Source organism: Rhinoderma darwinii, chromosome 5 (assembly GCF_050947455.1).
Source record: "Rhinoderma darwinii isolate aRhiDar2 chromosome 5, aRhiDar2.hap1, whole genome shotgun sequence".
Classification (NCBI taxonomy): Eukaryota; Metazoa; Chordata; class Amphibia; order Anura; family Rhinodermatidae; genus Rhinoderma; species Rhinoderma darwinii.
In genome coordinates this window covers 314,318,989-314,330,248 of record NC_134691.1, presented here as the reverse complement: position 1 = coordinate 314,330,248, position 11,260 = coordinate 314,318,989, and the positions used below count along the sequence as shown (strand labels likewise).

Here is an 11,260-nt window from a genome sequence, read left to right as displayed (position 1 = left end):
TGGGGGTTAGTGTTAGCCTCTGCACCCGCTAACATTAGCCCCGCCTTAGTAATGGAGGTGGTCAAACAGCCGGCGGCCATTATTAAGGCGGTAGTAATAAAATACAAGGACATAGAAAAAATATTTTATTGAAATAAAAACCCCCCTCACACAACCCTCATTGACCATTTTATTGAGAATAAAAAAAACGCAGTCATTGAAGTAGTCCTCGAATCAAACGTAGTCCAACAACCGAACCTGTAAAACAACACTAACACAAAAATAATTAATAACACATAAAGAAGCAAAAACAATTATTATTCTTATCTTTCCTGGGTCCAGCGCTGGAGCCACAATGTCAGCGAGCTGGGCCCTGTATCTAATCCTATCATGTGTGATACTGTCTGCTGAGCCACTGTATCTAATCCTATCGTGTGATACGGTCTGCTGAGCCACTGTATCTAATCCTATCCATAGCTATAGGGTCGTAGTACTATAGACATGCTGTCTCCTATACACACACACACACATTATATATATATATATATATATATATATATGTGTGTATATAGGAGACAGCATGTCTATAGCACTACGACCCTATAGCTATGGATAGGATTAGTCGTCCAAAGACAGGCAGCACTCCAAGTTTTAGTGAAAAAATGGCTTTTATTTAGCCCTTGTGCAACGTTTCGGCTCAGCATATGGAGCCTTTTTCATTGCTTGAAAAAGGCTCCATACGCTGAGCCGAAACGTTGCACAAGGGCTAAATAAAAGCCATTTATTCACTAAAACTTGGAGTGCTGCCTGTCTTTGGACGACTATACTTGGATTTGGAGCAGTGATCAAGCTCCCAGGGCGTGCACCCATCCACAACTTTGACTGGTGCTGCTGGATTGTGGACTTATGGATAGGATTAGATACAGTGGCTGCTAGTGCTGCATTGTTGGGTCACTTAGGAGACCTAGCGATGCAACTGAAAGCTGCGGGCTATCGGCCATGAGAAGTTTGCAGTGGGGGGGGGGGGGGGGCCCAATAAGAACTTTTGCATCGGGGCCCCTGAGCCTTTAGCTACGCCCCTGCATGTTGGGATGGAAAGAAACACAGGAAGCCACGTGAACAGCTACTAAACCAAATCTATTCAGAAGTTTCTCTGTATTTCAATGAAAGAGAATATAGGAGGAAAGAGGAGCAGGAGGAACAATATGGCAGGGGACATCTGATTGGTTTAGAGAACAAAACACAGCTCTGACATCACACCAGGAAGAGCCCCTCATCCAATCAAGTATGGATAGAGAAAATGTATTTTAACAGAAACCAGTAGAGGGAAGGAAAAATCTGCAGATTACACCACACAACATTGTGAGATGCACTCTAATATAGGCTGCCGGGGTACGTGATAGGTACTCTTCACGTGACATTAAAAGGATTAGTAAAACACGGCTGCTTTCTTTCAAAGACAGCACCACACCTGTCTACAGGTTGTGTGTGGTATTGCAGCTCAGCCCATTTACATCTATGAAGCTGAGCGGCGATACCACATACAATACATGTACAGCTATAGCGCGGTTTCTGGAAGAAAGCAGCCATGTTTTTCTGATGTACATTACCGTTCAAAAGTTTGGGGTCACCCCGACAATTTTGTGTTTTCCATGAAAACTCACTTATATTGATCAAATGAGTTGCAAAAGGACTAGAAAATATAGTCAAGACATGGACAAGGTTAGAAATAATGATTTTTATTTGTAATAATAATTTTCTCTTTCAAACTCTGCTTTCGTCAAAGAATGCTCCATTTGCAGCAATTCCAGCATTGCAGACCTTTGGCATTCTAGCTGTTAATTTGCTGAGGTAATCGGGAGAAATTTCACCCCATGCTTCCAGAAGCCCCTCCCACAAGTTGGATTGGCTTGATGGGCACTTCTTGCGTACCATACGGTCAAGCTGCTCCCACAACAGCTCTATGGGGTTGAGATCTGGTGACTGCGCTGACCACTCCATTACAGATAGAATACCAGCTGCCTGCTTCTTCCCTAAATAGTTCTTGCATAATTTGGAGGTGTGCTTTGGGTCATTGTCCTGTTGTAGGATGAAATTGGCTCCAATCAAGCGCTGTCCACAGGGTATGGCATGGCGTTGCAAAATGGAGTGATAGCCTTCCTTTTTCAAAATCCCTGTTACCTTGTACAAATCTCCCACTTTACCAGCACCAAAGCAACCCCAGACCATCACATTACCTCCACCATGCTTGACAGATACCGTCAGGCACTCTTCCAACATCTTTTCAGTTGATCTGCGTCTCACAAATGTTCTTCTGTGTGATCCAAACACCTCAAACTTCGATTCGTCTGTCCATAACACTTTTTTCCAATCTTCCTCTGTTCAATGTCTGTGTGCTTTTGCCCATATTAATCTTTTCCTTTTATTAGCCAGTCTCAGATATGGCTTTTTCTTTGCCACTCTGCCCTGAAGGCCAGCATCCCGGAGTCGCCTCTTCACTGTAGACGTTGACACTGGCGTTTTGCGGGTACTATTTAATGAAGCTGCCAGTTGAGGACCTGTGAGGCGTCTATTTCTCAAACTAGAGACTCTAATGTACTCGTCTTGTTGCTCAGTTGTGCAGCGGAGCCTCCCACTTCTCTTTCTACTCTGGTTAGAGCCTGTTTGTGCTGTCCTCTGAAGGGAGTAGTACACACCGTTGTAGGAAATCTTCAGTTTCTTGGCAATTTCTCGCATGGAATAGCCTTCATTTCTAAGAACAAGAATAGACTGTCGAGTTTCACATGAAAGCTCTCTTTTTCTAGCCATTTTGAGAGTTTAATCGAACCCACAAATGTAATGCTCCAGATTCTCAACTAGCTCAAAGGAAAGTCAGTTTTATAGCTCCTCTAAACAGAAAAACTGTTTACAGCGGTGCGAACATAATTGCACAAGGGTTTTCAAGTGTTTTCTAATCATCCATTAGCCTTCTAACACAGTTAGCAAACCCAATGTACCATTAGAACACTGGAGTGATCGTTGCTGGAAATGGGCCTCTATACACCTATGTAGATATTGCATTAAAAACCAGACGTTTGCAGCTAGAATAGTCATTTAGCACATTAACAATGTATAGAGTGTATTTCTGATTAATTTTGTGTTATCTTAATTGAAAAAAAACTGTGCTTTTCTTTCAAAAATAAGGAAATTTCTAAGTGACCCTAAACTTTTGAACGGTAGTGTATATCCCCTTTAATATGTTTGAAGGCTACCAAAATAGCAGCAGCCCCACCTAAAAGTTTGTTTTTTTCAATTCTGTTTTTGTATCTTTATTTCTAACAGACAAATGTGAACACAAGCAACAAAAACACTAATAAATAAAAATAAATTCACGCTGCATTCCCAGTAACAAAATCTTCCAATTTCACTTTTATTTTACAAATTGGTTTACACAGTTAAATGTAATAGAAATACTTCAACTTCACAGGTCAATGATTTGTTCTTTAAAGTTCATACCAATTCATAAACGGGCACCTTTTTTTTTTTTTTACCAACAGGCACAATGAAATATAGAAATTTCTTCTGCAGTATCTGTTTTCTCTAAAATATACTGTACATATTAAATAACCCGTCGGCTTGAGCCTTTTAAATATTTCCAGTACCTACGCTTAAAAGGGTCTATCAGCAAATAAAATAGTTCTCATCTAAAAGTGCATATAGTTAGTCTTGGGAGGCAGAGTATTTACCAATGGATGAGGAAGGAGGCTGCCTATATTGCATTAAAAAGTGTGAAAGAGAAGCAGAAGTTAAGACTATACAGCGTTCATTATATACAATGAGCCAAAGCTTCTATAGCCAATTGGCCTCTATATACATCAGTGTAATATTATAATACCCCAGAATGATCATGGCCACAGGATACAGCACAAGCCTGCAGAGATCAGAGCATTTCCCACTAACATTTAAACAATATATATTGCAGTCCATGAATTGACCTGTTGTAATAAAATTCTGTTCCACCATTTATTATTTATATCCGGTTCTGGAAGAGATGAGTGACGACCAATAGGACTGCTATTACAGCTCTTACATGGGTAGTCGCCAAGTTTCCGAAACTCCCGGTAAGGCTTCATTCACATGGCCATGGTTAGGTCTGTGCATATGCTTAGGGACTGGATTCAGTCGGAGAAGCTTCTTTTTTTTTTCCCTCTGATGGGATCAGATCCCACCATTGACTCAAAACAGATCTCTCTTAATAACCAGAAAGATACGCCATTCAGGACCCCAGAAAACCCTTAGGGAGCTCAACTGCAGCCATACTGGTTGTCACCCAGCTCTCCAAGACACAATTTCTATTTTCAAAAAAAAGTGGGGAACTCAAGGACCGGTGATATATGTTTGTTTAATATTAGGGGAAAGTGCTCTTTAATACACAGCAATGTAATGTAATAGAATACCCGACTATTACACACAATCAAAAGTCAGTTCAAGAAAATACAAGAATCCGGAATTGGATTTCAGTGGTTTAAATAGGACAATATTAGTAGTGCGCAGATCTTCAAGGCCATAATGACAGAAGCCAATATGTTAGCGGTAATATCAAGCTTGAGATATCAGACATTCTATGCAGAACTGATGGTACATAGAACAGTAGCTTCTACTGACCGGTATACGGCGTGCCTGCACATACATAACAAGTGCACATACATAACAAGTCATTGTCGGCATCAAGAGACACGTACGAGATGCAGCTTCACTATAAATGATTCACCACCAATTATCAGCTCCAAACACTTCAGCGCAAGCAATAGTGATCAAAGGTTCATATCTACGCTGTGATATTAGTAGTTTTATTTTCCAGTCAATCCAGTGTCTGTATTAGACTTGCAGTTCTGTTAAGGAAAAAAGCAACGGATTGCAAAAAAAACAAACCATGATATTAAGAGTCAGGAATGGATAATGTCAATGCCAAGAGGAAGTCACGTAAGTCAAAACATCCAAACCTGGTCAAGTCCTCACCGTCTTCTCACAAGTGCAAACATGAGCACAAAACTATTTGGTCCAAAACTGAACAAAAATAAAATCTCAGTAATAATAATAATAATAATATCAAGGTGTCCTTCAGAAAGAGATGGTCAGAGTGGTTGCTCCAATTGAGAAATGCGACATCAGCGGCCAAATATGCAGTTATATTCCAGTAGAATTAGCTCTACGATTTGATTCTGATAGACCGTGTGAATGGCGATATTACCAGTCTCTTGTTCCGGTTTCAGTAACGTTGGACCAAAAACAATCGCTAAACTTTGAAAGGTCATTCTGTTCTTTTCTCCAGTTTCCACAACGCTGGGAAAACAAAACAGGACAGGCACATTAGTCCTACCATCTATGTACCATTTCTGTCTCTTCTAATGCAGATGTTCTACAGGAGTAGGGCCGGACTTGGCGTTGCCAGACTGGCCACAATTGTTAGGATCCAACCACTTGTGTACTGACTGGCGCCGGTGCCGATGATCGTAGGCATATGAGCCGCTCTGATTGGACAGCATCAGAGCGGCAATGTTTACCCCTACTTGATCAGTGAATAGTGTTAACCGCCCACTTGACATTTAAAGGTCTTATTTGCATATCGGGTGCAAAACTAACAGGACCATGGAGGCTAGAAAAAAAAAAAAAGCACCAAAATCGCGAGGATTTAATGGAGATGTCAGCTGCAGTTTTTTGGGCAGGTGACTGATCCTCTTTAATCGTGTCCCATAAGGCATTGTTCACACTGCGTGTATACGACAAATTTTACGCACCGAAAAACGTGTCAAAAATGCAGAATTTAAGCTTCCTATTGACAACCATGTTGAAGCGCATTGTAGTGCATATGGCGTATTTTTTATGCGCGTTTAAAAAACGCGTCATGTACGAAAAGAAGCGTCAGGTCATTTCTTGGCGCGTAAAAGGCGCCTAATTGCAATAGTCAACGGGAGTCCTAATTACGAGCCTAAAAAAAGCGCCAAAAACCTGCGTCAAACACACCTGTATTTGAAAAAGCTCTTTACAAAACGCTAGCGTTTTTGCCACGTTTTCACATCAGGTTTTTTTGAGCGCTGCGTGAACAAGGCCTTAGGGTTACAGTATTTTTTTCTCAAGAATAGACCTGCAGATGGTGCTATTCGTAATGTCAAATACTGAAACTGAAATAAAGGACTCCGCTAACGTTTATGTGAACAAAGCCTTAGGCGGGATTCACACGACAGGGTTTCCCGGCCGGGTGCCGGCCGTTCATAAATCGGCCGGTACCCGGCTGCATTAGGAATAATAGACCCCTAATGGGGCTATTCACACGACCGATTTTTTGACGGCCGGAAAAACCGGGCGTCAAAAAATGGGACATGCCCTATTTTCGGCCGGGTGCCCGGCTCCCATAGAAGTCTATGGGGCCGGGTAATACACGGCCATCACCGGAATGTGTCCCGAGTGATGGCCGGGTCTACCGTCGCTCGCGCACTCTCTCTCCTCCTCACAGTGCAGAGTGCATGTGAGGAGGAGGAGGAGGGTCTTTTTTTGCTCCCTGTAGGAGTCGGAATCCCCAATCCCCGGCCGGGGATTGGGGATTCCGCTACAGGAGAAGTGCGTGACTACACTGTCCATATATGGACACAGCGAAGTCACTCACTTCTGCAGCGGAATCCCCGACTCTATGGCCGGGGATGCCGCTACAGGAGAAGTGAGTGACTACACGGTCCATATATGGACACAGTGAAGTCACGCACTTCGGCAGCGGAATCCCCGACTCTATGGGGGGCAGGGTGCCATCACCTACAGGGGGGCAGGGTGCCATCACCTACAGGGGGGCAGGGTGCCATCACCTACAGGGGGGCAGGGTGCCATCACCTACAGGGGGGCAGGGTGCCATCACCTACAGGGGGGCAGGGTGCCATCACCTACAGGGGGGCAGGGTGCCATCACCTACAGGGGGGCAGGGTGCCATCACCTACAGGGGGGCAGGGTGCCATCACCTACAGGGGGGCAGGGTGCCATCACCTACAGGGGGGCAGGGTGCCATCACCTACAGGGGGGCAGGGTGCCATCACCTACAGGGGGGCAGGGTGCCATCACCTACAGGGGGGCAGGGTGCCATCACCTACAGGGGGGCAGGGTGCCATCACCTACAGGGGGGCAGGGTGCCATCACCTACAGGGGGGCAGGGTGCCATCACCTACAGGGGGGCAGGGTGCCATCACCTACAGGGGGGCAGGGTGCCATCACCTACAGGGGGGCAGGGTGCCATCACCTACAGGGGGGCAGGGTGCCATCACCTACAGGGGGGCAGGGTGCCATCACCTACAGGGGGGCAGGGTGCCATCACCTACAGGGGGGCAGGGTGCCATCACCTACAGGGGGGCAGGGTGCCATCACCTACAGGGGGGCAGGGTGCCATCACCTACAGGGGGGCAGGGTGCCATCACCTACAGGGGGGCAGGGTGCCATCACCTACAGGGGGGCAGGGTGCCATCACCTACAGGGGGGCAGGGTGCCATCACCTACAGGGGACTTGGTGCCATCACCTACAGGGGACTTGGTGGCATCACCTACAGGGGGCTGGGTGGCATTACCTACAGGGGGCTGGGTGGCATTACCTACAGGGGGCTGGGTGGCATTACCTACAGGGGGCTGGGTGGCATTACCTACAGGGGGCTGGGTGGCATTACCTACAGGGGGCTGGGTGGCATTACCTACAGGGGGCTGGGTGGTATTCCTGCAGGGGGCAGGGTGGTATTCCTGCAGGGGGCAGGGTGGCATCACCTGCAGGGGGCAGGGTGGCATCACCTACAGGGGGCAGGGTGGCATCACCTACAGGGGGCAGGGTGGCATCACCTACAGGGGGCAGGGTGGCATCACCTACAGGGGGCAGGGTGGCATCACCTACAGGGGGCAGGGTGGCATCACCTACAGGGGGCAGGGTGGCATCACCTACAGGGGGCAGGGTGGCATCACCTACAGGGGGCTGTGTGGCATCACCTACAGGGGGCTGAGTGGCATCACCTACAGGGGGCTGGGTGGCATTACCTACAGGGGGCTGGGTGGCATTACCTACCAGGGGGGCTGTGGCATTATCTACAAAAGGGCTGTGTGTGGCAACAAATTTAAATGAAATTCATCCGATTTTAAAACGAACAGGGAAAAAAACGGATGCAAATCGGGTCCAAATCGGCCGGTAAAAACGGCAACTCGGCCCGGAACGGAATCGGAAAGGATGCAAAACGATTTTCCCGGCCGACACTCGGACCCTGTCGTGTGAATAAGGCCTTAGACAACCCCTTTATATATGCCTTTTTACGGCAGAGAGAGCAAATAGAGAGGGGGTCACGCCACTGGGAGTGAGAGCAGAGAATTACTCTCTTACTCAGGGGGACCACAGCCATTGATTTTAATGGGTGCCTTACCAAGAAGTTTTCACTGTGGCTGATTTGGGAGTCCCTAAACTGAACCCTCAGCAATCCGCTATTTACTTAGGGACCGGAATCACTGAAAAGGGATGACCAAAGTGGAGAAATGTTTTAGTTGAAACGACTCTACAACCCAATGAAAGCCGCCAACATAATACGGATATATATAGTACCAAGACATTTATAATGGATTTCACTGTATTGCATTTGGCCAAGTTCCATAATATCTGCAATAATGAGACATTTAGTACGGGACTACTTTTTATATCCGCAGAACTAGAAAATGGCTATTTGCTTTATAAACGTTCTGTTTTATTATGTGATGAATTGTGTTTTTTATCTCAAATACACCGACTTGCTTTATGACACTTTATATGAGTATTTATTATATTCACACATAGACAAACATGTATAAACCGAGCTGTGACAGTCTCTCGGAATTTTAAGCACCAATTATAACCCTTTTCTGTGCAGCAATGCTCCGTTTTCAGATTCCCGCACAAGAAAACAACTGAGCTCGGCTAAAATGCCACTTACAAGAAGAAAAAAAGAAAAATCAAAGAATTCCAATGACAAATCTATCATGTACTCAAAACATTCAACTCACTGTTTGAGATGCTTGAACAGCGCCTGCATTGTGTCTTGGTTCGGCTTTGGCAACTGTTTAATTAAATCTCTGACTGCCTGAACACGTAGCTTGGGCTCTTGTTCTGAAAAGAAAAAGAAAAAAAAAAAGTTACTTGTAAATCATTGTGAGCGCAAATACCAAGGTCTGACGAGAGACTGGTTATACTCTATTCTGCAGTGCCCTCTAGTGGCCGCAATCATGAACAATTCAAGCACGTTCACAGGATACTGCAGAAGGAGATTCTACTCTCCAGAATATGAAGGGAAGACTGGGTTTACACGTAACCCTAGGGTGATCTACGTTCAGTTCAGATGAAACATCAGGAATCTGCCATATAATATCAGACTAAAAATGGACAGGCTTCGTTCACACCTGAGTCTGTGTGTTCTGTTGCTCTGCTCCGTCAGAGGAGCAGAACAAGGGAATAGCGGTTCTGTTGCACAACGGGAGACAACAGCACATCATGCCTGCTAGTGGTATATAACAGGGAGACCACTGGATCTTATCTTTAGGATTTTCAGATCTTGCAATGGTGCAATAAGAACATATTTACATGTACATTTATTCGTAATTTTTTTTGTGGAGATTTTGGAAATCACAGCAAAAACGGCAAAACTCTATTTTAAATAAACAGCTGTGGTTTTGCTGCGAATATCAAATCGTGGCAAGAAAACATGGAAAAAGGTCTAATGTAAACATAACATTCAAATACAAGCATTTTTCTTACCTTGGCACACGATTGCTGTGATTTTTTTACGCGTTTCTCATGTAAATGCACCCTAAGCCCACGTGCACACGATGAGTATTATGCGTGGATTTTCTGCGCTGATTTTCCTGCAGTAATTCCGCAGCATAATACGGTACCAGCAAAGTAAATCCCATCTACACATTGCAGAATTTTTCTGCACATAAATTGACCTGCGATGTGGATTTAAAGAGGCTCTGTCACCAGATTTTGCAACCCCTATCTGCTATTGCAGCAGATCGGCGCTGCAATGTAGATTACAGTAACGTTTTTATTTTTAAAAAACGAGCATTTTTGGCCAAGTTATGACCATTTTCGTATTTATGCAAATGAGGCTTGCAAAAGTCCAAGTGGGCGTGTTTACAGTAAAAGTACAACTGGGCGTGTATTATGTGCGTACATCGGGGCGTGTTTACTACTTTTACTAGCTGGGCGTTCTGATGAGAAGTATCATCCATTTCTCTTCACAACGCCCAGCTTCTGGCAGTGCAGATCTGTGACGTCACTCACAGGTCCTGCATCGTGTCAGACGAGCGAGGACACATCTGCACCAGAGGCTACAGATGATTCTGCAGCAGCATCGGCGTTTGCAGGTAAGTCGATGTAGCTACTTACCTGGAAATGCTGATGCTGCTGCAGAATCAACTGTAGCCTCTGGTGCCGACACGATGCAGGACCTGTGAGTGACGTCACAGATCTGCACTGCCAGAAGCTGGGCGTTCTGAAGAGAAGTGGATGATACTTCTCATCAGAAAGCCCAGCTAGTAAAAGTAGTAAACACGCCCCGATGTACGCACATAATACACGCCCAGTTGTACTTTTACTTTTCAACACGCCCAGTTGTACTTTTGCAAGCCTCATTTGCATAAATACGAAAATGGTCATAACTTGGCCAAAAATGCTCGTTTTTTAAAAATAAAAACGTTACTGTAATCTACATTGCAGCGCCTATCTGCTGCAATAGCAGATAGGGGTTGCAAAATCTGGTGACAGAGCCTCTTTAAGAATCGGCAGCATGTCAATTTATCTCGTGTTGGTCTCAGGATTGAATCGGACAAGTTTATAAAAAAATAAAATCCGCAGTATAAAATCCAAACCTGTTTCCGCATCAAAACCTGAAAACCTCATCTAAAAAAAGATGCATAAAGAAAGTAACCGAAATATTAAAGGGGTAGTCGCAAAATCAAAAGCCACCTATCCGTGGGATAGTCTATAATTTTCTGATCGCTGAGGGCCCCGTACCCCTAGATCCTCTTCACTGCACCACCCGCAGTGACAAGGAGCTTGAATGTAGCAGCGGTCGAGTATGCAACCAGCCACTCCATGCAGGGTCCATGAGAAAGACTGAAACAGCTAAGCGCTGCGCCCGGCTGTGTCAGTCATTCCCATAGACTTTGAATAGAGCAGCAGTGCACATGCTCCACAGCCAATCCATTCAAAGTCCTCTTCATTGCGGTCGAGCAGGGAGGAGGAACGGGGAGTTCGGGATCC

At 45.2% G+C, this 11,260-nt stretch overlaps 1 protein-coding gene across 5 annotated transcripts in view; it reads right to left on the bottom strand.

Annotated features, from left to right (window-relative positions):
• Positions 1-3,364: 3,364 nt before the first annotated feature.
• Positions 3,365-11,260, bottom strand: part of ARHGAP12 (Rho GTPase activating protein 12) — a 91,891-nt gene continuing 83,995 nt past the window's right edge. For all 5 annotated transcript variants that reach the window (XM_075827482.1, XM_075827480.1, XM_075827481.1 and 2 more), the window contains 2 exons: positions 9,004-9,106; positions 3,365-5,301 (listed from right to left, as the gene is read on the bottom strand). In XM_075827482.1, coding sequence (XP_075683597.1) covers positions 5,127-5,301; positions 9,004-9,106 — 278 coding nt within the window. In that variant the 3' untranslated portion in view covers positions 3,365-5,126. The remainder of the gene's footprint in view (positions 5,302-9,003; positions 9,107-11,260) is intronic.